Consider the following 27,193-nt stretch of genomic DNA (forward strand, 5'->3'; position numbering starts at 1 on the left):
TATTAGTCCCACAAGCCTCACAGGCATGGAAGCCAGCCCTGATCCACATCGTAAGCCTGCGTGCAACGCGTACCACGCACCATGTGCCCCGAATACCATGCAACACTGGATACTATGCGCACCGTGTGTACCCAGCACTGTGTGTACCGCGTGCACCGAGCACCGCCGCACCAAGTATAATGTGCACCGGGTGCACCAAGTACCGCGTGCACCACGTGTACCACATGCACCGAGTACCATGCAGCACCGAGTCCGGTGCGCACCGTGCACTAAGCATGAGGCAGCAGATAATGTGCGCGTTGCGTGCACCGAGCACCGTGCGTACTGTGTGCACCGAGTACCATGCAGCAGCAGTATAATGTGCACCGCGTGCACCGGTTACCGCGTCGACCAAGCACTGAGTGCACCGAGCACCGTGTGTACCGCTTACACCGAGCACCAAGCTACCGCTTGCACTGAGTACTGCGAACATACCTGCACCGAGTACAGTGTAGCACCAGGCACCATACACACTGCGTGCACCAAGTACCGCGTGCACTGTGTGCACTGAGTACTGTGCAGCACCAGCGCACTTGTCTGTAGCGGTACTGCGAGTCAATAAGCACCATGCGCACCCTTGTACCTAAGTAGCAAGGGCTGAGTCTTACGCAACGTGGTATTTAAAAAACACCGGGGCACCTATGCAACGGTGCCTACCCTGACCGCGTGGTCACACACCTGAGCAGCGCGTAGCGTACAATAGGGGGACAGGGCCGAAGCCGTGCCAGGTGATTGACTTTGTACAACACAGTAAATCAATATACAACAATACAATATTGTAATAATAGAACAATACACAGTACAGATGGGGGAGAGCACACTGTCTGTCTGATTGTAAGGCCTACACACGCGGTGAAGGCCGACGCAGCCTACGTATCTCGCAATTCAACAACGGGGCAAGCCTCGGTGAGTAGTACGTGGCTGGTCCAGCTGTAAGCAGCCGTGCTGCAGCTAGTCCTCTGCGCAAGTGCGAGGACGCGCAGCTACAATCAAAACAACAAGGCCTGACTGGTGGCCCACAGGCGGCTGGTGGACTAACCCGACAACGAGGACAAGGCAGGCCCGGCCCCGTGGAGAAAAAGAGCTCTCCCAAGTAAGAAAGGGTGAAAACACACACAGTTCTTAATATACTTACCGGCGGTCGACTAAAAGACGACAGACAAAGATGTGCTGGATAGGAGGAATCAGAGAAAAAAGGCTACGGCTTAGAGCTACTGATTCCATGAAAGTGGTGGAGCCAGCTTTCAGCACAAAGTGCAGGGGAACTAGCAGTAACCCAGCGCGGCGCTTTTTAAAAAAAATAAGAAGGTAGGTCTTACAGTACCAATCTTGAGAAGCGAAAAAACAGTGAGTCTCTCCTACGTGATGGTTAAACACCCTCGGGAGCGGGACCGAGGGGGTCACCGAGGGGAGAGGGTATATCTCTGCTTTGCTAGAAAGAGCTCATTGACACCTACCAATAGGCAGGCGTAGTCCCATAACGATGTTTTGGTGGCCATCTTCGAATTGAAAGGGAATTACATTTTAAAAACCAAAATGACTGCGGCGGGGCTTCTAGTGTTAATCCCCTGGTGAGCGGGACCGACTGCGTCATCCCAGGAAGGGGCCTACCGGCAGCTGTTCTATATAGAGAGCTCACCAATACCTACCCAATGGGCAGGCATATCCCATAAACAATGTCGTTGGTGGTCGTCTTCGAATTGAAAGTGATACGTCACCGTCACATTTGGAAATGAGAGCATGGGCACTCTCGCGAGAGCACCCAGCTTGTTGTTTTTAACTCACGTGATTGGAATGGGGTTGTAAGGATCACATGACTGAAAATTTCCTGTAAAAAAAAAAAAAAAAAAAAAAACAGCGACACCGACAGATTTAAGTGGAGAGGAAAAAGGGCTGGGTGTATCGCTCAACAAAGCCGTACTGTTGTTAGCAAGACGAACTTGATCTGAGTTTAGATAAGGGATGTAATAACGTTTGCTACGTTGCTTGTAACCGGCGATCTTGGAAGAACAATATATCCTGCAAGGCGTGCCTGTTTTTCTCCGGGCGTCCTTTCTGTTGTGTGTGTGTTAGGTAGCTCTCCTGGAAACATGGCTCTGCTGCACTCAAATAAACAACTGCGCTTTGCCGGGGTCGCTCTTATTTCATTTCTAAGTAAGAAGTTTGCTATTTTTGGTTCGCTGGTAGTCGTTGACGCGATGTGATGCTTCTTGTCATTAAATATTATATTTCCGTAAATATACATTACATTAGAAAACTTACTGAGGGGCCTATAGTTGGTGCAAACAAACGTTTCAGTAACTATAGAGATAAAAACAGCGATTTGTTAAAGAATATTTTAACGTCCTGCATGTTTTATGTCATGAGGGAAATGTTTCATATTGAATCTTTCTAAAGGGTGGGTGTCATTGTTAGAATTTCTTCCTGTTAGGAATTTTTAGTTTTGTTGTCGGCAAATAGTGACTGAAATATGTATGTGCAACTCAATATTTATAACTAAACGGAGTTCATGGTTCCAATCGCTGTGTATAGTTCAGTTGTCTTAAAACAGCTTTTAAAATGTCGGCAATTTTAGTGTTTTTCTGTTATTAATGAACGCTAAAAACACTACATTTTACAGTAACAAACAGTAAATTATGCTGTAATTGGGTTATTCTGTCACCTGTCATTTAATGAATGTGTTTTTTTTTTTTTCTGTTTTGTTTTTGCTTGAAATATTTTTAAGCAAAAGCACATACTGTTGTTGATCTGGGCGTTAATGTCGAGCACAGTACGTGGGCCTTGGTGCCAGTTGGTATATGGTGCAAATTTTGAACAATTCTCAAAACTGCAGTGCTATGTGAATTTCACTCTATTGTCTCCGTTCCTCACGTGATAGTGCTTAGTGAGCTAATGTTGGCCTTGTTTGAAAGTTCGTGTACTTTCCTTCTCAAAACGATTCATTATTTCACTGAAGCAGTTACTCTCCTTTATTCCCCAAGGATTAGCTAGGCCTTTCAGAAGTGCAGTGCCCTAAAATGTGGTGTAACCGGCTTCTGTAGAAATGCTGAAAACCAAGTATTATTATTATTATTATTATAGCTGTATATTTACCCAAGCGTTGTTACATCCTAGGCTGTCTAAAACACACTACAAAGTTGACATTGTATCAGTATGCATTTGTAAACCATTCTTTTTACCTCCAGTTTTATTTTTTTTAAATTTATTTTAAAGTTATAACGCAATATAATTAAGAAAAAAAACAAACTCTAAAGCATTTTGATCTGTGCAGTTGTATTTACTGTAAGGGGTACTAGAAGATTATAGAACATTGCGACAATGGCTGAATGTTTTAGCTGTCTTTCTGAACTTCATGAGTCATCGAGATCTTAATGTGAGTCTACCAAGGAAAAGGACTGTGGATTTAGTGACAAATGCTAGGTTATGCAGGCCCCCTTAAAAAAAAAAAAAGTCAAACCTACTATTTCATTAGAGAGTGCATTTTAAAAAGAACAAAACAATTGCTGAATCATTAAAGTAGGTTATTATCTTGATTTTATAGTATGTCTTCAACTTTAACGTTTTTGTATACACTTTTGCAATCTGTTCTAGAAGAGTCTGTAACTTAGAATTGGGTCTAGATGATATGTCGTTTAGTTGAACAAATAAGTTGTTATAGACTTCATATTGGCCACCCTGTGAATTGACTATTTCAAGAAATGAGAACCCTTTTTTCCATAATAGATGGAGTCTAAGGATCTAGCCTGAAGACAGATATAAGTGTCATCCCAACATGTCCCTCCCCATAAAGTATGCCCTTTAAGATTATTGATTGCTCTGTCATGTTTGATATTTGTTGTCAAAACAATAATCTAAAATGTAACCTTGTTGAAGAATTATTGGGTGCTTTGAACATTTGTGATTTTTAGTTCTTTGAAAAGGTGAATGGTAAAAAATAATTTGCTGTAGTGTAGACTGTTGTCCTCAATAGCTTGATTGAAAACCCAGGGAAGCTCATTACTGTTTTATGGTTCTGTTATTTGATAAACAAAGTGTTTGGGAAGAAACGATTCATAGGTGATCGTGCCTATACTAGTGCCTGGTGGTACAGTAGATTCAGCTAAGATGATTGAATTTGACATGCTGGCAGTTTGTGCTCAGTTATGTATTCTTTTGAAATAAGTGAAGAGAGCCTTTGCTAGTTTTCATATGAGCTTTTATGTAAGTTACCGGTTTAAAATTTTCTTGTTGTGTCAAGATATTGAACAGCGCAAACTCCTACACAATGGGAGTTCCAAAATATATATATATATTTTTTTTTATTTAGCATTTATTATACCACCTTTTAACCAAGGTGCTTTACAAGTTTTTAGAATTTTGTACAAACTGAATAAATGGATGAAGAACGAGGGTAAGATTTTTTCGGTAGGGTGAGGAGATTAATAGCTATATGAAAGCAAGGGCCAGAGGCTGGGTCATAACAGGAGGTCGGGGGCAGTAGTAAGAGTAGGATGGGCTAAGGAAAAAAAGATGAGTTTTAAGGGAGGAGCGAAAACTGTGTAAAGTGGATGACTGTTTGTTTTATGTTGAGTGGGAGTTTATTCCAATGGGGGAGAGCAAGACGAGAGGGAACAAAAACAGGGTTGGGCACAGGGCGAGGGTGGGACAGAGAGGGACAGTAGTGATTGGGAGCGTAAGGACGAGGAGGAATATAATAGGAAATGAGTGCAGCCAGATAAGGTGGGGGCAAGGCCATGGAGAGATTTATGTACTAGTGGAAGGAATTTGAACAGGCAACGGTTGTAAACAGGGAGCCAGTGTATCTGGAGGAAGAGAGGGGGAGTGGGGGATGTTAAATATAACACGGGTAGCAGCATTTTGAGTTTGTTGAAGTGGTGTAAATATAATTAAGTGGTATATAACCAGAGTATGCGTTTACAGTATAATTTGTATATAGGCAATTGCTGTGAAATATCTCTGTATATCACCCATATTCCTTCACTAAAGACTAGTTGGAAGCAGTTTTTTGTATACTACTAAGCAAAAATCTCCAATTTAGAGCTAATTGTATGATTCGAACTACAGAACAATAATGCAATTTCTGTGAATTTCTAGTAAATATTTGATTACCAAAATAGTGCACCACTTCCAATGCAGTCTTAAGTTATGGTTAGGAAATATTGGATTTCACTGCTGTCTGTTCCTGACCTCAAGGGCAATCATGTTTGTATGCCAATTAATAACTTGTGTATTTATGTAAGATATAACAGGTGTGCCACTGTTGCACAACAGAAAGTGTTATATTTAAGTGTTTTATTTATTTATTTTTAAATTATATCTAAAATAAATTTATTTAATGATGGAATTTTTTGTAGTACCATAGTTGTAACGCTACAGTACCTCCAAACTGTTGGAAATGGTGGTTTGTGAATAGTTACATATAAATTACTCAATTTTGAATGACTACATAAATAAAGCAAATTATTTATCATTGGCATCCTCTTAATGTGAACTACAAGAATTTAGCAATGGAGTACTCCAGAGAGAAATACCCCTCACTCATTCCAGTCATTATTTTCTTTCTTTGAGGTCCTCTTTCTGTGTCAGGCCAAACACACGCAATTGTTACTTAGAAATACTTTGCTTCTCCAGCTGTCTCCAGACAGAGTGTCTTTATGAAACCAACGGTGTGTAGTGTAGTGACTACATCCTTTACACAGTAAAGTGATCCATTTCCTTTAAGGATTGTATGGCTAGAAAAATAGTTTTGAGCTCATTTCTTCATCAGAAAATATAACAATTGTCGTCTTATTTGCTTTCTTATTCTCTACGTGCTTGACTGGCATTGTGATATTTAATGGTATTGACTCGTACGTGATCACGTGAATACTATCCCACTATCCTCCTATAATCAGATTTTTCTTTTTAGCTCTGAGTTTCAGCAGACATGCGAGTGAAGTCAAATGATGAATAAACTCAAAATTAATGTACATGGCATGTCTTCAATTACTATACACTTAAATGTGTATTTTCGACTAATGTTCCGATTACATTTTTACCCGTTTCAAATCGCTTCATTTTTTTAAATGGTCGTTTTTTAAAAGGGAAATAAAACAAAAACCATGAAAGTGTGAGTATTGTGATTTTTTTTTTGTTGTTTTTTGTTTTGTTTATCTGAGTAGTTCTACTTCTAAATAATGCAGAAAGATTTAAATCAATTATACAACAAGTTCAAAACTGTAAAGTTCATGAGTGCACTCTCTATAGATGCAGAATATGCAGATGCCTTCTTCGCCCTCCCTCCCTGTACTTGTAGATTTGCTGGTGCCGAGCGAGCTCTACACTGATGTGATGTGCATTTTTACACAGGGAAATAAGAGAATCAACTGCAAGGCAGAGGCAAATACCCTTATGTTCATGCTTTGCAAGAATGCTCTCAAAATGATGCGTTTACCCCAAGATGTTGGAATCTCAGTTTGATGCTGGTATTTTTGATAATAACTTGTGAAAGTTAGTAAACCTGAGTGTGAAGGTTGTTGCCAGTTATTGCAAAAAGTGTGCACATTTTAGCCTTGGAGGGAACGCTGCTGGTAATTACCTGTCAGACGGTTTCAAAAGCTAGTTGACCAGTGGCATGACAAATTTAGCTCTTTTAATTAGTTTTGTTTCCATACAGAGACACTAATAGTGCTGTTTTTTTGACTTGTAAATGTATTTGACACCAGCAGAGACTGAAGCCATCTGTCGGTTTGACTGGAAGCAAAAGGTCTGTGACAGACAGCTAGAACCATTGATGTAAATAAGAATGAGTGTGCCTCAAGTGCCCTTCTAGACTATTCCATTTTTAAAGGCACAGGCAATCGAATGAGGGAGTGATTTGGCAGTTCCTGCCATAGTGCATGCTTGTTAACAGTGCACACCCCTCCTGAAGGTGAGGATTTGTTTATTTAGTTTTCATCCATGATGATTCTGATTTGGCTGTGCCTCGTGTGTTCGTTTTAATGAAAGTTTTCAGTTTTGCCAAGAACTGTTTTGTAAAATAATTAAATTTGAGTGTTTAATTATATTTCGACAACTTTAAAACATTACAAATTATGTTCTTTCACTGCTAAGAAAAGAATAAGGTGTTTTTTTTTCTTGTTCACATAGGCCTATTTTCCATAACTACGTGTGTGTGTCGCTTTCAGAATGGACAGGCGTCACACGAATGACGACAATGTTTTGAGTTGTGACTCGTAACAAAATTGTAGTGACCAGTCACTGTGACAGTAGTTTTTCCTAGCGTAAATGTAGCTTCTGATAAACTTGCTACAGCTTTCACTTCCCTGTGCAATCAGCCTATTGTTGCAAAACATTTCTCTGAAAATATCCTGAATCATTTAACTCCATGCAGTCATCATCAGTTTTAGGTACTTCTCCAAGTTTTACACATTGTGTATGTCATCCACAGAAATGTGAACATGCTGACATCTAAAGAAATCTCAACAAGAAGCTTTCAGTGGAGTTCAGAATAAGACAGATGGATTTATTCAGGAGTATTTTACAGTACCAGGGAATCCACCCTGGTATTACCACAGATAGGTGGATGATGCAATCCAGGGTGATTCCCTTGTTCTGTGTACAGTATTGCCCTATTCTGCTATCGCACTATAATGTTCATGATCGCTCTTAACTGCATTCAGACTGCTTTTCCAAGACAGGCAATCCCTTGTTTAGCTGGTTAATTGGTGCACTGTAGCTAACCTAATTGTACTAATTTTTTTCGCAAAGTTTTTAAAGTAGTCTATAGCCTCTGTTAAACAAACATAATGCATAACTGCAAACAAATTAGCCTTTGGTTATTATCAATTTACAGTATCCTGCCACAACACTTGGACCCTCTCCCAGTGTTGAGTAACTGGACCCCATATAGTTTCATATGTAGAGCATGACAAAATTTAATATACTTTTTTTTTTTTTTTTTAATTGTTGAATTCTAAAATAAAGGTACTGGTATATAAACTGAGTAATACCAGCACCTTGAAAAAAGTGGAATTATAGGCTGCACCTTTTAAATTTGATTTGGTGCCTGTAGAAATAAAGTGAAGTAGTTTTGTGGATGTAATGTATACCTTACCATTTTACTGAACTATAGTATATCTTGCACAGGCATTATCAAACCGGTGCATAACAAATTTTTTGTTTACAAGGACGTCTTTCAAGTGGATAAGTATCTCTTCACTTTGAGTTGGAGTTCAACTGAATCAGTCAGCAGTTGGCTCGGCCACCAGCTCTTGCTACAGCGTGCTGTTCAGTGGACTCTGTACAGGTAGTACCTCAGTTTATCCAAATTGCACCACATCAGCAGGATTGGGAATCCCAAATGTTATGAGGTTTTTAACAAAAATCTGAAAATGTATGGTGAAATGATGTACCGTAAGCCTTCAAATAATCGCCGGTCTCTAACTGCTAGGAAATATGATAAATAGGCACCAGGTCTCTCTCAAACGCCGGGTTATGAATAATACAATGCGCATCATACTGATTGTTCCAGCCCGTACACACACGTGGCTGTACAGAGAGCTTACCAATTTATTTTTTCAACAGCGATGAAGAGACCCTGAGGCTCAGGATGAATAAGAAAACTGAATTTAATTTATTTTAAGGTACACATATTGCATTCAGTTATTTTTATGACTTCATTTTTCATTTTATGAATCTTCGTTCTAAAACCAGTTGTGAAGCTTTTTTGAGCCTGCTGAAAGTAAAATACAAACTTGTTTTCTGATATTAACAGGGTTGCCTTTTAGTGTATTTGTATTTGTGGGGTTTTTTTTTGTGTGTGTTGCAGTATTTCGTGCATCTGAGTCTTGCAATGAATATTTGTGTTTTGCTCCTTTTTACAGCGCTGTAATTTATCAATGTACATTGTATACATTATAAACACAAATTTAGTTTTGCTTTGATTTTGTGCTAAAACTGGTACTTGTATTGATTTTATTACTCTTTAAACAGTTTGAAGCATTTGAGTGTGTTGTGGGCCATGCTTACCAATGTACGCGTTTTGAGGGTGAACAATAAATACGATATGTGTTTAATAAAGATTATACTTATTGCTTTTATTAATTTTAAAACCATGTTTGCAAGCCTACCTTTAATACATGCTTGTGTTCAGATATTTACAGGGCTGTCCTTTTAGTGAATCTTGCTGTTTTTATTATAATACAAACTGTTATTACTCACTAACACATCCTTTAATGACGTTGCTGGAATATTGCGTCGTTTCTGTAAGGTTGTGTGCAGGCAGCTTTTTCATGATGGCATCTGAAGTATTTGCAGATGTTAGTGATCTTGCATAATAAACAGAGTCTGAAGTAGTTGCCGGTCTCCAGTAGGCGCCGGGGCTACTGGCAAATATTGTAAGTAAACGCCGGGGCGTTTATTTAAAGTTTTACGGTATGCTGGTTATTGGCATAAAACCCCATTGAACTTGTGACTTGGTGATAAAGAGCTACATGACTGCTTGGTCACTCTGAAAACGTCTTGAGGTTACAACAGTCAAGTAATCTGAAAGCCCAGCTGAGTAAGTACTGTACATCTTCTTGAAGTCATAAGTATGCTAGGGAAAGCAAAGTACTTGCCTCTTTCGTATTTCTACAGTACCACATATTGGTGCTAGGAATATATCACCAACCCCATTGGTTGGGTTAGTTGAAAGATTTGATAGGAATGAATATTTACTTAGGAACTGTACAGCTGAGTACGGTAAAGTGCATTGCATAATTAAACTAATGTTAGTTTCCTCTTAAAGAAACAGAACTGAAAGTTAAACTGTAGGAAAATGGCAGGATCAAGTTACAGTAGTTTGACCTCCTTTTACTGGAAGTGTTCCTAGTTGTTCTTAAACGCAAGACAAAGTATATACTGTATTGCACCCAAGTAGTGCTAGTTCAGTTGTGAAAATCATAAACACATACTGTAAGCTGCTTGTTCAATTGGTCTTTATACCACAGCATTGGTGGGTTGTGTTTTTTTTTTTTTTTTTTGTGAAAGAAATAAAACTGTTAATGTTATAACTTGTCACAGATTAATTTAGGGATGCACATTTATATTTGAAGCCCTTCCTTTTACAGAAAAGGTTCAGTTTCACTTGACAAAGACTGTCATGTCTTAATGTAGCATCACCATGCTTGGCAGTATTTTTTTATTTTGTATTTTTTTAACCAGGTGGCCTTGTATATCTCGTCCTGTTGAGCTTGATTCTGATCGCATGAGTTACATGTTGAAGTCCTGGCTGATGTGCAGATGGTCATTGTATCAAGTTCTGGCAGCTGCAGAGACCAGTGTAGTACACTGTTTGAAAAGTCTGTCAATGAAGCTTCCTTTTTGAGCATTTCAGAAATCATACAGTCAGACCCATGAGTGAGTTCCTTTTGCTGGTGGAACAGGCTTGTCTTGGAGCTTCAAAACAAACACAGTTCACGGAATTATCACAAGGGTTTTCTCCGGGTACTCCGGTTTCTTCCCACAGTCCAAAGACATGCTGTTCAAGTTGATTGGTCACTCTAAATTGCCCAGTGTGTGTGTGATGCCCTGCGATGGACTGGCGTCCCATCCAGGGTGTAGTCCTGCCTTGCACCTTGTGTCTGACAGGTTAGGCTGTGGCTCACCGTGACCCTGTGAAAGATTAAGTGGTTAATGATAATGGATGAATGGCTTATTTATTTGGTGTTAATTTCAAACTGTACCTCTGCTAATTTGGTTGTCAGAGGCCCCATGTAGTAAAATAGTTGTCTCAAACAAGTTGCTGTTGCTGTGTGTGTGTGTCTATATATATATATATATATATATATATATATATATATATATATATAATTATATATAATATATATATATATTATATATATATATATATATATATATATATATATTACATATATATAATTACATGCAGTAATTTGTTCATCAAAACCTTCCCAAGTGCTTTATTGTTTTGCAGCTGGTCTTTGTTACCAAACATATTTTTGCTTTTAAGTTTTTCATTCAGCGTAACAGTAAGGAACTAAGGGCTTATAAGAGAGAACCAAGAGAAACTGTAGGAGAAACGCTTTTTGTTGAACATGTTGAAAAATGCCTGCCTTTTTTTTTGTCTTCCAGGTTGCTTTACCTCTGTGTTTGCTGGGACATTTGAAGTGAAGAATGGAAACAATACCTGTATAATGGCTGAGCTATCGGCCAACATCTCCGTCAAGTACATACTAAAAGACGAGCAAATGGTACAGTCCTGTTTCTGCTCTGTTGTATGTAATAAAAATGCATTCCGCTTCATAGAAAATAGCTATTTTGAGTAAACCCCAAACAAAATACCAGTGACATTTTAACCAATGGGTATTTGAGCCTACACTAAAACAAGTGAAGGACCTAAATACTGCCACCGAAAACTATAGTAAGCTTGATTTTAATATAGCTAAGAGGCATTTACAGTTGTCATTTAGGTTCTTGAAACAGAACCCCATTAACTTGTTAATGCCATTCTACATTACAAGTACAGGAGGTTCAAATAGAGTGGGGTTTGTGAGCATCGGCAGATTTGCAGAGCTGCTGAGGAAAAGCATTTGTTGCTGAGCAACGAAACTTGAGATGGAGGCACCTAATAATTGGCAACAAGAATCTTTGTCGTAAAGGAACCTATATGTGTAACTACGTGATCACTATGGGGACTTGTCTTGAGGAGTGGTTTCTATCATCAAGATCACAGTGTTGGTGCACAGCCCTGCCGAGACAGAGCAGAGCATTCTTTTAAAGTGGTTTTTATTGGGTCTTTTTAAGCAGCAGTAGTCCAAAGTGGCAAACTGGGTTTATATCAAAGTACTTTTGAGCAAAAACTCAAGTGCAAATTCATGGTTATTCACCAACTGATTTTTTTTAATTTATTTTTTCTTTCCCTTGTGAAGGTCTGCCATATAGTGGGCATTTGTAGTTACTGCAATGGTTGTCTTTTTTTTTTTTTATTATATGCCTCATTCATAATATTGTTAAAAATAATACTTCAAACAGACACCTTTTTAAAATAACTTTTTTGCTTGACACTCTATTGATAGTTCCATTTTAATAAAAGATTCTGTTGGAAAAGAACCTTACACTTGATGTAATCCCCCACTACAACCACAATGCTGTTTGGAGAGAGTAGTTTAAACATTCATGCCCACCTCAGTCATTTTAAGTTCCAAAATGATTGCATTGGCAGACTTTTAAAAAAAAAAAAAAAAAAAAAAAAAAAAAAAAAAGTTTTTTGGAATTAAATTGCATTAAAGTATGGGTTCAAACTCAAGGCAAACTGTGTCTTGATAGTGTGGCAGCACTTCTAGTTTCCCCTCATGACATTGTGGAGACACTTGCTTATATACTTTTGGTTAAACATTTTTAGATTTAAAAAAAAAAAAAAAAAAAATATTTGCTTGAATTTGATAACTTTGTAATTGAACATGCTAGCCATGCAGATCACACCTCGGTGTTTGTTTTTAATGTTTTATAAAAATATTTTTTTAAAGTTTTCTTAAAATTTACATATCCTATGTGGGGAATAGCCTGTTACTTAACACACATTTTGCTTGAAGCTATCATGTTGCTTGATTTCTCCCCAGAACACAGTTTTGGTTGCCCTTCCTGACAGTGCCACAGTAGATAACAGCAGTACATGTGGCAATGCCACAGTATCCCCCTTGCTGGTGATCCACTTTGGAGATGGCCACTCCCTCAGCCTGAACTTCTCGAGAAACGCCTCTGATTACCGGGTGGACACCCTCTCAGTCACACTGAACATGAGTGACAGTGCAGTCTTTGTCAATTCAAGTGTTAAAGGTAAGTTAACTTGAAAAGCCCCAATGCATGATTAACCATTACTGTCGGGATGTGATCAAGGATAAATAGGGTACAACCACACCATTTTAATATCACTTGAAAAGGACTGAGCACAAATGATGAGTTAAGCAGATGTTCCTGTCCATACTCACATATTCTAGCGATGCCTTGTAATTAAACTTGTAAAATGTAATGATAATCGTGGTATTGGTGTCCTGCTTGGATTAGCAACACAAAAAAAAATCAGCAATAACAATGCTAGCAATGAGAATTACATTGTTACATCAGTGTGCATGTCAAATGAAGCAGTTACACTACAGGTCAAAAGTTTTAGAACACCTCCATTTTTCCAGTTTTTATTGAAATTTAATAACAGTGAATAATCTGAAATGGTACAAAGGTAAGTGGTAAACTGCCAGAGGTTTTAAAAAAAAAAAAAAGTTTAGGTTACCAAAAACTGAAAAATAATGTACATTTCAGAGTTATACAAAAAGGCCTTTTTCAGGGAACAAGTAATGGGTTAACAACTTACAGCTGTTCTGTAATAATGGAAGTAAATTAAGCCTTGAAAGATGATGCTTACAATTCCTACAGGTGTCCCAACTTTTGTTGATTACTTACAAACCCTCTGTCTGTATAAAAGCAGTGTTGGAACAGACTGTGTTACCACACCCTCTTAAGCATTATTTGGACAGTATTGTACTGCAGGAAGTAGTATATTTCTATCATAATGGCGAGAAAAAGGCAATTAACAAAGGAAGACAGACAGACCATTGTAAGCCTTAAAAGTGTAGGTCTTTCTTTTAGAGAAATTGCAAAGAAAGCCAAGGTGTCAGTGAGTACAGTTGCCTACACCATCAAAAGGCACTTGGAAACTGGAGGAAACTCTGACAGGAAGAGGTGTGGCAGACCCAAAACCCTGAGAGTCAACAGCTTGCGTGATAGGCAGCTCACAGGACAACAGCTTCAAGCACAACTTAACACTGGTCGAAGTAAGCAAGTCTCAGTTTCAACTGTGAAGAGAAGACTTCGAACTGCAGGTTTGACAGGTCGAGTGGCAGTAAGAAAGCCATTGCTAAGATGGCAAAATAAGAGAGGCTTGCCTGGGCCATGAAGCACCGCCAGTGGACTACTGAAGACAGGAAGAAGGTCTTTTGGACCGATGAATCAAAATTTGAAATCTTCAGTTCATCACGCAGGGTTTTTGTACGCTGTCGAGTAAGGGAAAGGATGGTTCCTCGGTGTGTGACACCAACTGTCAAACATGGAGGAGGAAGAGTGATGGTCTGGGGCTTTTTTGCTGGATCCAGAGTCGGCGACTTGCACAGAGTGAGTGACATCCTGAACCAAAACGGCTTCCATAGCATTTTGCAGCGCCATGCAATACTCTCAGGTATACACCAAAAGGTGGCTATTTTGATCAGTCAAATTTAGATTAAATTTTGTTAAACAAAACGATTCCATGATTTTCTTTTTTTTTCTCCAGTTTGTTTGTTCTATGCTTTAATTTCAGAGTACATTGAGACATAAACGGCGTAAATTTCAATAAAAACTGGAAAAATAGAGGTGTTCTAAAACTTTTGACCGGAAGTGTACTTACTCAATTTTAAATGATTAGGTGCACAGTGAAGTAATGGAGACTGCAATGCATTTGGTACATTGTGAGGATGGATTTCTGACAGCGGTGTAATGAGGGAGGGCTGGAATTGTTTGACTTTCAAGGTAAACGAAAAGATGCAGGTTTAAAAAAATGTATATGTGTATTTTATGGCTTCCACAAAACAAACTTGTTTCTAGCCCAGATAAAAAGAAAGAGATGAGACTTGATTGGTCTATAAAAGTCATAAACAGTCTAGATAAAGTTAACCTAAGACGCTACTTCATATTTAGCACAGAGAGTACAACAAGAGGGCATGAATGGACACTGAGTCCTATTGTTTGAATTTTGTTTTTGGCAAAACTAGAACTGGAACTGCTTATGAAGGGGCTGTTCTTTTTATTATTGACTCGCGGGTGATGCACTGAATCGAATAGCTGGGCATCTACCTTCCGAGGGCTGATCATAACTAACGGATTGCAAAGAGCAGTGTTAACATTTTAATAACATTGATGTTAGACATGTATTATGTAAAAAGTGTTTTTTTTATAACTTTGCCAGATTTTAATTTAATACTGCTTGATTATAAACATGTTAAATTTATATAGGAAACAAAGCTTCCTGTTTTGGTGACAAATTTTTACAAATGTATTTCATGGTGTATATTAAGTGCTTTTGTTCCCTTCAGCACCAATGACCGTGTCTTCGTCTTCTACTGGAATCCAGGCTTCATTAAACACGACCTACAGATGTATGAGCGTGACCACGGTGACCCTGAACAATGTTAATGTCACATTCAGTAATATGAGGGTGGAGGCTTACCTGCCAGCTGCTAACTTCAGCAAAGAAGGTATACATGGATTGTGTTGTGTGTTTTTTTTTCCTTTCTTTTTTTGATAGTTTAACAAGGGGTAAAACAGTCAACCGCCTCTTAAGGTGTATTTAATCTAAAATGTATGTATGAAGTTCAGATCCTTCTCTCCTGCTCTAATAGTGGAAGCACCTGTATAATCACGCAGAATAAAACATATAAAGCAAATCTAAATATTTATACAGCTTTGTCGTTAAGGGAATTTTGTGTTAAGGTTTTGAGTTAAGAGAACGGCTTATCCAAGTGTAACGAAACTTGATAAGGATATTTTTTAGCATAAGTTATCGATTCAACAAAGTATTGATTTTTCAACATATTATACAAAACATTATGATATGTATTCAAACAGCAAATATATCACACTAATTTCAGTTTGTATTGAGGCGTATAATACATGTGTACATCACGTACAGCAAGCCTTTGTGAATAGTGTTATAGATTGCATAATACATGTGTACATCACGTACAGCAAGCCCTTGTGAATAGTGTTATAGATTGCATAATACATGTGTACATCACATACAGCAAGCCCTTGTGAATACAATATTATAGATTGCATCCAAACAGGTGACAATCAGGAATAGCAACTACATTTTATACCCTCATGCTGTAGCAGACAGGAAAGGACTCCAGGTTTTAGTGAAACCATTACTTTTACTGGATAGTCTAGCTAGCATCTGTTCATAAGAAGTTTCAATCCTGGAATCTAGCCAGTCTATTTTGAAGAAGTGGTGCTATTCCAATTACAGAGGACCAACCTGGCTGCAGAGATAATGCCCACCATGATCAAACTGAATTAGCTATTGGTCGCTCCTGGAAACTTGGCTCTGTCTCCTAGGAGGTATAGTCCAGGTGAAGCTGGCAGAGACTCCCCGAGCTGCACCCCCCAAACTGTTTAGAACATTATGCCAGAAAGGCAAGACCACTAGGCATTCCCATGTAGCATGCAAGAAGTTGCCAACCTCCCCCCTGCATCTCCAACACAAATTACTACTCCGTATACCTGCTCTGTGGAGCCTTTGTAGGGGGTCTAGTCCAGAAACCATTAATAATTTCTTTCTCCATAGGCTAAGTGTTAATTATCTTCCATGTATCCAGATTGGTTTCAATTTTCTGTAATGGGGTAATGTTAATAATAATGTCATTAAGGTCTGAGGAAACCACAATTCCCAGATATTTCATGCCACTTGGGATCCATTTAAATTTCCATGGGGTTACTGTACTTGATTGACATGATTTGGATATCAGCATGGCTTCAGACTTATGCCAGTTGAATGAATGCCTTTTGATTCTTGGATTTGCCCTAATTGGCACACCCAGAGGCTCTAAAACACTGGTGAAAAGCAATGATGAAAAGGACAACCCTGTCTAGTGCTCCTTGATGGTTTAAAGAACGTAGAAATTAACCCATTAGTGAGGACAGCAGCTCTTGGACCTGAATAAAGTACATTCAGTGAAACCGGGGCCAAAACCAAATCTAGAAGGGGCAGACGAGAAACTTCCACTCAACCCTGTCAAAGGCCTTTTCTGCATTTAAGGAGATCGCGAGAACAGGCAGATCTGGACTGATGATTCCACAGAAGATGTAGCAGTCTTCTCAAATTGTCAGCAGATGCTGTTTTTAACCAAGCCAACCTGATGTGTATATATGTATGTATAATACTTGGTAGGACCGTTTCCAACCTCATAGCAGTAGCCGAAGTCAGTTATAGATTCTTAATTATCTGATTTATTATGTACATGCTGTAGGCCTTGGGTCATAAAGATTCTTTCATGATAATGATGGATCTATTTTTGTATTTACATCTAGGGGACAGGTAAGTTACTGAAAGAATTGCTCAAATTTGCAATTCTAGTGAACTTTTTAAAATTTAAAAATGTGCATAATATTGCATTTTATATCCATTCATTATCACATTATGTGCGTTCATTGTTTACCCTAAAACTGTTTGAAGAATTTGCTATAAATGTTTAAGAGTTTTACAAAAAGGTAGCTTCTCTACAATGAAAACCATTGGAAGTAACCTTTACTCTACTATCCCATGCTTATTTGAGCTTCAGCATTAATGGCTTAAAACTACAGTTTGTTTTTTCATCTCTTGCTGTTAGCCACTGTTTGCAATGCGGATATCGGCACTAGCACCCCAGCTCCAAAAACCACTCCGGTAACCACTGCAACCACGGCACCCCCAGCACCAACTACGGTCCCAACAAACCCCACTACTGGAACATACAATGTAACCAAATCCAACGAGACGTGCCTGCTTGCTAAAATGGCTCTGCAGCTCAACATCACCTACCAGGTAGAGAAAAAAAAGAGCTTTAATACAATCTGATATTAAAGTATCACTTTTGGGGGGGGGGTGCAAAAATACTGCCACCCTAAAAATGATAAATCTCCATTTATCTTGCCCTGGATTTTATCATCCTTTTATTACAGGTGCCTGCAAAACCCCTCTGGTTAAAAAATGTTGGCAGGATTAATAGTTAATGTAAGGCAGTAGTTAGGATCAGTGGTTCCCAAATTCCCAACCCGCACCAGGCAATTTCCCAGGACCTCCCCCCCCCTTCTCTGAGGCAGTGGGGCATATGTAATGTACTTTAATTCTACTTCTGTCAGTATTGTGAAATGTTAATGCAAGCATTAGTAGTCAGATTGTTCAATGTTTTTTGTTAATCATGTCATTGGCTTCTGTTTGCAGAACAAAACTACTGTCTTCAACATCAATCCTGTAACGACTGTAGCCAGCGGTGTCTGTGATACTAATGTTTCAACACTGTTTCTGAGGGATGGCAGCACCAATTTAACTTTCATGTTTGTGCTTGTAAGTATTCCAGTGAATCCTACTGTTGAACAAGCTTATGTACTTAATTATATAGTGCTGTATGATACAGTCCACCACTTGACTGTCTTTAACCTTGAGGGGAGTGATAATGAGCTTGTTTATTACTGCATCCTATTCTGTTTTAATTTATTATATTTGGTTAAACAAGAATAGTAAAACTGCATAGCTGATCTTTGTGACAATTTCCATCTGATATCACATGTTTTACATCAATATCGGGGCCTTTTATAATAAAGTATTGTGGTTGAGGTATTTAAATACAGCATGTAATTGCATCTTCATACTTTTCAGAATTAAAAACTTGTCTGTTGTACATGTAGAGCAGTAGAAGGCATTGTGCTAATTTTCAATCAAGTGTGGAGCTGCATAAAATGTATACATTGACCCTCTGTTTTCACATTTTGTTGCTTTAAAACTTGCAGTTATGACACTTTGAAGTAGGAATTAATATGTGTTATACACAACCTACTCCACACTTTCACAGCAAAAACAGAAAGAAGTAAATAGATAATATGAAATACAAATGGAAGTGTCATGATTGCATAAGTATTCAAACCTTTGCTGTGGCAAACCTAAATTAATTCAGGTGCACAAAATGACCTTAACGAGCCACACAATTAGTTGAATGGCCTCTGTCTGTGTGCAATATTAGTGGTTCTCATGATTTCAGAATAAAATCGCCTGAGGTTCGGTGGTCAGGTAGTGAATTTCAAGCAGAGACTCAACCATGAAGACAGAGTAGCTTTCAAAGCTTGTCGGGGATAAAGTCATTGAAAAGCACAGATCAGGAGAAGGGTACAAAAAAATATCGAAGTCTCGGAATATCCCTGTGAGCAGTCTGCTCAGTCGTCAAGAAATGGAAGGTGCATTGTACCTAGGGATGAAACGATGGTAAATTTCCATGATACGAATAGTACACTGATTATCACGATAGATGTTATTTTATTTACTTTTTTAACCGAATAAAAAGAAAAAAATAAGTTATGTATTTTTTTCACTGTGGAATATAGTCTGCAACACAAGGAAGCTAGAGACTTTAAAAAAGAGCAAGATTCTAGCAAGAATGAAAACAATTACTAGCACACAGGTGGAAGAAATAATCTTAATGAAATTGTCCTTATATTACTATCATTAACAGTTGCAAAAAATGATGCCTTTATTTAAGTCTGTTAAAATGGGACGTCAAGCTTTTTTTCCTCCTGCTGTATTTACATGTTATTTATTTAAATGTACTTGAAAACCAGTACAGAATTACGAAATATGAAGAATCTGCATTTCTTTAGAGACATTAAGTACTTGCTTTACACACATACTGCTAACTATTCTGAATTCTTTTTCAAATAGTCTGCAAAATAAATTATTTTGTACTATACAACCTGGAAGTGTGGAATAGAGTAGTATGGTGTGGCAGGAAATGGCGTTTCTGTGACGTCAGGCCAGAAGGAGGACGAACGACAAAAGGTAACTGCAGTTCAAAGACGCGTAGCAGTTTTATTTTCAATACAAAAATATTAAATATTTAAGCAAAAAAAAAACACTTGATCTCAGAGCACAATAAAATATTTAAACAAACAGAAAAAAACAGTGGTGGAGGTGGAACCAGCAGGTATTCTCCGTCTGCTGGTGGTATTCTATTACCCCTCTGCCACAGTCTGCACAAGTTTATTAATTTGTGTGACTGCCAGCTAGTTTAACAACGCACTAGCCGACAGCCACACTATCACAAGGTTTTTAATCAGCAACGGGCAGGGGAGGGCTGCCAATTTCGTCTCTGCCAGAAAAACAATAACAAAAATAAACGCACGGTGTTCCGCAGTCATAGATACAAAATAAAACACAATACAAAAAACAAATAAACAAATACAAAATAACACGGGGCGGAGGGGGAGACCCCGTTCTAAAATAAATACTGAACACTGTACAGAGCTGCTTGCCCTGTTACATATCCCCCTCAGTCTCCATGTCCCGGAAGATGGGTCTGGAATAATCCATGGGGGTGGCCATGGTGGGAGGTCCTCCCCTCATTTCTTCCTTGCTGGTAGCTCCCTCTTCCGGGGCTCCAGCCACTGCTTCTGTTGTAGCGAAAGTGCGGCTGGGGGGAGCTGGTCTCCTGACCCCCCCTCCCCCCTTTCTTTGTAGCCGACAGCCCCCTTTTCTGAGGCGCCAGCCCCAGTGCTTCCTGCGATCCTGCAGGACTAGTAGTGACCCCAGGCGGCGCAGAGCCGGCAGCAACCCCAAGCGAAGTGGGACCCTCGGCAACCCTAGGAGATAAGAGAGATACAGGCAGCCCTGGTTGATGCAGACATGGCATCCTTGGGCGGTCGGAGGCAAGGCAGCAACAGTCCCTCGGAGGGTGACTACAGCAGCGGACCCACGGGAGGCGATGGCGGGAGGAGAGCCAGGCCTAGTTGTGGTGCTGGAGTTGGCCCTCTTCACAGCCACTGCGGCCAGGCGGTTTTCCCCCGTGCTCCCCTCAGCAACCTATGCAGGGGTTGCTGAGGTCCGGCAGCATCCTGCTCTGGACCCTCCAATGCTGAAGGGAGAGACAGCTCCTGCTCCTCTTCTCCAGGTGGTGATGTCGGTGGAGAAAGAGGCAGCTGCTGCTGCTGTGCTCCTGGCAAAGGCGGCAGGGGCTCCTCCCCTTCTGGCTGCAGTAGGGAAACGAGCAGACATGCTCCCTCTGCTGGTGGAGGTGGGAGTAGCACACAGTCCTCTCACGTCGATGGAGGTGCCACCAGCATGTATTCTCCCTCTGCTGGTGGGTACCTGGGCTGTGAACAAAAACACAGATAGGTAGGTACAAAAGTGAGACGTGCGCAATTTTATTTCAAACGACAAAAATAATTAAAATATTTAAACAAAAATAAAAACACTTGCTCACAGAGCGGAAACAAAATCACGAACACAAAAACACAGGTCAGGCTGGCAATTGCCTGCTTACTTAATTTCATTTTGTTTTGATGTTCTCCTCTCGCTCTTCTCCATACATCCCACCACAGAGCAGGGAGAACTGCAGGCTTAAATACCATGGCCGAGGAGTTTAACTAGTTCGTAATTTATTCTATTACCCCTCAGCCACAATCTGCACAAAGTTTGTTAATTGTGTGACTGCCGGCTAGTTTAACAACGCACTAGCTGACAGCCACACAAAAACCTTGTGGTAATAATCAGCAACTGGCAGAGGACGGGAAAACAATAACAAAAACAAACACACGGTGTTCCGCCGTCGTATATCTACAAAATAAAACCCAATACAATAAACAAATACAAAATAACACGGGGCGGAGGGGGAGACCCCGTTCTAAAATAAATACTGAACACTGTACAGGGCTGCTCTTACATATGGGCATGATGATCTTTATGCATACTCCTTTTTTTTTTTTTTTTATTCAATTTTGTCGTTATTTCATTTGTAATTTTAGGAAAACACATTTCAATACTGTTCTCAACTTTACCCAAGGTAGTGTTTTTTTTTTATTTATTTTTTTTTCTGGTGGCATAATAGCGTGTACATTTTGATGAATATATTGAAATTATATGCTGATAATTAAGGGTGGAATGGAGGACAGTATAGGGAGAGCGCTAAGTATGGGTGGGTGTGTTTAAAGTTGTTCCTGCTTTTGTTGGTGTGCTTTTGCCACATTCTGTGGATTGGATGCACATCCTATGGTACTGCATATATATATAATTTCAGTTAACCCTCAAAATAGCAATCGATTGATTGGGCTCGCAAAATAATCGTTCTAGTAAATGTCAATGATTGTACCACGCATTTTCAGTGCATTCCTCTGCTCGATGTTGTTATTTTAATATCACTGCAGTTCAGTAAAAGCTTGTGCACGACAGTTGAATGCGAGGGGTAATTGCACCGTGGTAGCGTCAAGAAAAACAAAACGCAACGTTCTCAACCAAACTAGCAAGTTTAATTTACTACAGGAGTGTATTATATTTATTCTAAATAGATTACAGTACTTTGGAATGTAAGCTATATAAACTAGACAAGAGTTTACGAAAAATGTTTTTTTACTTACCAGAAATTGCAAACCCGCTATGTGATCCTTACTCCAAAATTGTATTTAACATCACTGATCCTTTTATTTTTAAGATAGTTGAATATTATTAAATATTCATTATATAACTGTTCATTTTGCACTCCAAAGTAGCGCAAACTATATACAGTAAGTGTCCGTGTGTGTCGTCCCCCCCCAATGGAGCGTACTTGCAAAGAATTTTTAAAACTGATTCGCTGGTAGGGTGGGACCAGCAAATCAGATTCTAGTTAACACGAACAGGAGAAGAAGCGCACACCCACTGCTTGTCTGTGGCTGTGGTAGAAATACTGTAAATGGCAAGGCAGGGCGTTCGGCACAGTTTTGTTGATAACTAAAATAAATGTTAACTATGCATGTTACAAAAATGTAATTATTGAATCGATTTATCAAGTATTTACACTACCGGTCAAAAGTTTTGGAACACCCCCATTTTTCCCAGTTTTTATTGAAATTTAAGCAGTTCAAGTCCAGTGAATAACCTGAAATGGTACAAAGGTAAGCGGTAAACTGCCAGAGGTTTAAAAAAAAAAAAAAAAAAAAGTTTAGGTTACCAAAAACTGAAAAAATAATGTACATTTCAGAGTTATACAAAAAGGCCTTTTTCGGGGAACAAGTAATGGGTTAACAACTTACAGCTGTTCTGCAGTAATGGAAGTAAATTAAGCCTTGAAAGTGGATGCTAACAATTCCTGCAGGTGTCCCAACTTTTGCTGATTACCCTCTGTCTGTATAAAAGCAGTGTTGGAACAGACTGTGTTACTACACCCTCTTAAGCATTATTTGGACAATATTGTACTGCAGGAAGTAGTATATTGCTATCATAATGGCGAGAAAAAGGCAATTAACAAAGGAAGACAGACAGACCATTGTAAGCCTTAAAAGTGTAGGTCTTTCCTTTAGAGAAATTGCAAAGAAAGCCAAGGTGTCAGTGAGTACAGTTTCCTACACCATCAAAAGGCACTTGGAAACTGGAGGAAACTCTGACAGGAAGAGGTTTGGCAGACCCAAAGCCACAACAGAATTAGAAGACAAGTTTCTGAGAGTCCACAGCTTGCGTGATAGGCGGCTCACAGGACAACAGTTTCAACCACAGCTTAACACTGGTCGAAGTAAGCAAGTCTCAGTTTCAACTTTGAAGAGAAGACTTCGTGCTGCAGGTTTGACAGGTCAAGTGGCAGTAAGAAAGCCATTGCTACGATGGCAAAATAAGAAAAAGAGGCTTGCCTGGGCCTTGAAGCACCGCCAGTGGACTACTGAAGACTGGAAGAAGGTCTTTTGGACCGATGAATCAAAATTTGAAGTCTTAGTTCATCACGCAGGGTTTCTGTACGGCGTCGAGTAGGTGAAAGGATGGTTCCTCGGTGTGTGACACCTCCTGTCCATCATGGAGGAGGAAGCGTGATGGTCTGGGGCTTTTTTGCTGGATCCAGAGTCGGCAACTTGCAGAGAGTGAGTGGCACCCGAACCAAAATGGCTACCACAACATTTCGCAGCGCCATGCAATACCCTCAGGTATACGCCTAGTTGGTCAGGGGTTCATCCTACAGCAAGATAATGACCCAAAACATACCTCCAGGCTATGTCAGCACTACCTTAGAAGAAAAGAACAAGACGGTAGGCTTCAAATTATGGAATGGAAAGCATAGTCTCCACACTTAAACTCCATCGAGCTGGTTTGGGATGAACTGAACAGAAGGGTGAAAGCATGTGCATCGGTCAACATTATCCAGAACACTTCACAAAAGTAGACTGTATGGCAGGGTGGCAAGAAGGAAGCCATTACTAAAAATAAGCCCTCAAAGCCTGCATGGAGTTTGCAGTAAAACACCTGAGTGATCCTGCAAAAATGTGGCAAAAGGTGTTGTGGTCAGACGAGAATAAATTGGAAGTTTTTAGTCTAAATGCCAAGCGTTACGTTTGGCACAGACCCAACACAGTACATCTCCCAGTCAACACCATCCCTACAGTCAAGCATGGTGATGTCAGCATCATGCTGTGGGGATGCTTCTCCTCAGCAGGGACTGGAAAGTTTGTTAGAATTGAAGGAAAAATGGATGGAGCAAAGTACAGGCAAATATTAGGACAACCTGTTTCAGTCTGCTAAAGACCTTAAACCTTGGGTGAAAATTCACCTTTCAGCAGGAAAATGATCCAAAGTACAAGGCCAAAGCTACACTGGAGTGGCTTAAGAATAAAAAAGTGAATGTCCTTGAGTGGCCCAGTCAAAGTCCTGACTTGAATCTGTGGAAAGACTTGAAAACCTGTCCATAAGCGATCCCCAAGCACCTAGAGAGCTTGAGCAAATCTTACCCAAAAAGAAGTCTGTAACTGCTGCCAAAGTTGCTTCCACCAAATATTGAGTTGACGGGTCTGAATACTTAGGCAATCAACATATTTCAGTCTTTTAGTTTTTTGCTGACATTTACTGTAACTTATCATACCTTTTAGAAGTCTTCAGTTTGAGCATTCAAGTTTTGAATAAAATAAAGTTTAAAAAAAAAAAAGTGTGCATCATTTTGTAATTTCACAAAATGGGACACCATAGGAAGGGTCTGAATACTTTTGCAAGGCACTGTATCTAACCCAAGTGGTATTAGCCACTCTAAACTTGCTTTGTTTACTGCTTAGCTGCCATTAAAATGTAGTTTTAAAGATTCTTTGTGACTTGTAAGAGTGTCCTTTAGGTGGCAGGATTTGATCAAAGTTCACATGCTGTACATCCTGACTCTCTCTCTCTCTCTTTTTTTCAAACTCTTGTCTTTAGAATGATAAGAAATTCTACCTGAGTGAAATTGGTGTTGCCACATGTAAGTCTTGTTGTTTTCTTAATACTGTCTATTAAAGTTGCCAAGCGTAATGTTCTTCTATTAATGAGAGATTTATTTTTTTTATTTTTCCTGATATTCAGCTGATGGATTCGCAGCCGACAATAAAAATCTGACCTACCTAAGAGGCACTCTTGGCAGATCCTACGTGTGCAGCGCTGAACAAACCCTGACTGTCAACTCTGTGTTTTCTATCAATGCGTTTCACCTGCAAGTTCAGCCTTTTGGTGTCAGCAATGGCAAGTTTGGAACAGGTAAGATACACTGCCAGGTTGGAAACAGGTGTAACTGCAGTTCTTTCTTGTGTACCCGAGGTTGGTTTGGCAAGTGCAGTAACCTGCATGTGAGCCTGCCTTGGTTTTTTGCACTTTTTAAACTATCTCCTAAGTTTTGCTGGGCTACTTGGCTAAACTGCCTTGCCTGGCTGACAGCCATTTGACCATGCTGGGTGTCTGCTGCATAGTCAGGTAAAAGGGAAAGCCGATATACTGGCATTGGAGCACAGAAAAAAGGGTGACATTGGATTCGGTGTAGTTTAAGATTTTCTTTTTGTGGGTGTTTTGAGCTTTTTATTGTTTTTCTGGCCATATACATAAATGAGCCATTTGATGTAGTAGTGTACTGAGAGCAGTAATGCAGAATGTATTGATATGGCCCTTGAAGACGGTGTGATTACCAACACTTTTGCAATAAAACACAAACCTTGTGTTTTAGTGCACATGACTGAACAATCTTCTATATTGCATAGCTCCTTGTATGGTGCCCTATCAAAAACACCATAGTACAGAATACTATAATGCGCAACCTGTGTGTAACGCACAAATCTCCCAAGTATAAAAGGGTATGTTCAGAAAATTATGAACCTCAAGTTCTTCATACATCGGATCCTTGATCCATTATTTAGGATATCATGAACACCAATCGTTGCCCCAACCCTACAGTGTCTGTTGTAACTTGTAGTTCTGTGTATTTTGTTGAATTCTAGTTCATACGATATGCGTTTCCTTGACATTAACATTAAATAATAAGCTGGCTACTGTGAATGGGCCCAGCAGGATCCATTGAGACCTTATACAGTAATACCAGCCATATACGATTCTTAAATAAATAAATACATGAAAACCTCAGTGTGTTTCCTGTGCTTTGGTAGGACAGTCATTCCTAGATGGCATTCAAGAGATTTCCTAACAAGAAACTTCACTAGGTAATGCAAGTTGTGGGCTGAAGCAAGGTAGAACTGTGTTCTAGATGCAGCTGATGATGCACAAGCAGTATTGATGCAACAGCTCCACTTACAAAGTAAAACCCAAACCCCCTGATGCTTTTGGAAGGGTGTGAAGACAGCATTGTCTGATCCACTAAACCTGAAAGAAGCCTTTCACCTGTCCTTGCTTTGCCGTTCCTTCACTGAATGTTGGCTCGCTCAGTTACTATCTACAATTTTAAAATAGAAATGTGTTGCTGAATTTTTTTTTGTGTTTTTTTTTTTTTTTTTTTTTTTTTTTTTTTTTGTTCAGTGTAATAATTCCTTGTGTGTCTTTTCAGCGGAGGATTGTCAACTGGATGAGGACAACATGGTGATTCCTATAATAGTGGGTGCAGCCCTGGCTGGACTGGTTCTGATAGTTCTGATTGCTTATCTCATTGGCAGAAAGAGAAGTCATGCTGGATATCAAACCATCTAATTCAGCGCAAAGATAGTGATGTTTATCTACCACTGTTACTAACAAAGCTTTCGCAAGAAGTGGATACAAGAGATTCTTAAATTCTGTAAAGATCCAAAATCATAAGTGAGCTTATAATTGGTTTACCAATAATAATCTGCTTCTTGACAAGCGCTTTCTGCTGTTATGTATTTGAAATCTGCAGTATTGTCCTTTGCCAAGTTACAGAGGATTGTATTGAAATTCTTTTTTAAATGTAACTTTTTGGGGGGGGGGTAATTTTTTTTTTTTCTTGATGTAGTGATTTTTTTCCCCACTTAAGTCTTACTTCTTATCTGTGGTTTTGTAAATGACAATACTGCACATGCTTAAGAGTCAGTAACCATTCAAAATGAATTCCGTTCCGTATTTACAGTATAATCGTAAATCTCGAAAAACTACTCCCTTCTAAATCTTTTGTAGTCATCTTTGTATTACTTT

General features: G+C 39.3%; 1 protein-coding gene across 1 annotated transcript; it reads left to right on the forward strand.

Moving 5' to 3' along the window:
* The first annotated feature begins 1,872 nt into the window (after nucleotides 1-1,872).
* Nucleotides 1,873-27,193, forward strand: LOC121327917 (lysosome-associated membrane glycoprotein 1-like). The gene is made up of 9 exons (XM_041272250.1): nucleotides 1,873-2,193; nucleotides 11,155-11,273; nucleotides 12,642-12,858; nucleotides 15,144-15,305; nucleotides 17,436-17,629; nucleotides 18,029-18,151; nucleotides 24,989-25,031; nucleotides 25,133-25,303; nucleotides 26,595-27,193. The coding sequence occupies exons 1-9, from the start codon at nucleotides 2,130-2,132 to the stop codon at nucleotides 26,732-26,734; spliced, it is 1,233 nt and encodes a 410-aa protein (XP_041128184.1). The 5' UTR covers nucleotides 1,873-2,129; the 3' UTR covers nucleotides 26,735-27,193.

Source organism: Polyodon spathula, chromosome 15, assembly GCF_017654505.1.
Source record: "Polyodon spathula isolate WHYD16114869_AA chromosome 15, ASM1765450v1, whole genome shotgun sequence".
NCBI lineage: Eukaryota > Metazoa > Chordata > Actinopteri > Acipenseriformes > Polyodontidae > Polyodon > Polyodon spathula.

Excerpts from the sequence above, each read along its gene's own strand:
- LOC121327917 (XM_041272250.1), top strand. The coding sequence starts at position 2,130 with ATGGCTCTGCTGCACTCAAATAAACAACTGCGCTTTGCCGGGGTCGCT. Across the intron at positions 11,274-12,641 it reads TACTAAAAGACGAGCAAATG|AACACAGTTTTGGTTGCCCT; the intron begins GTACAGTCCTGT and ends ATTTCTCCCCAG. Across the intron at positions 18,152-24,988 it reads TAACTTTCATGTTTGTGCTT|AATGATAAGAAATTCTACCT; the intron begins GTAAGTATTCCA and ends TCTTGTCTTTAG.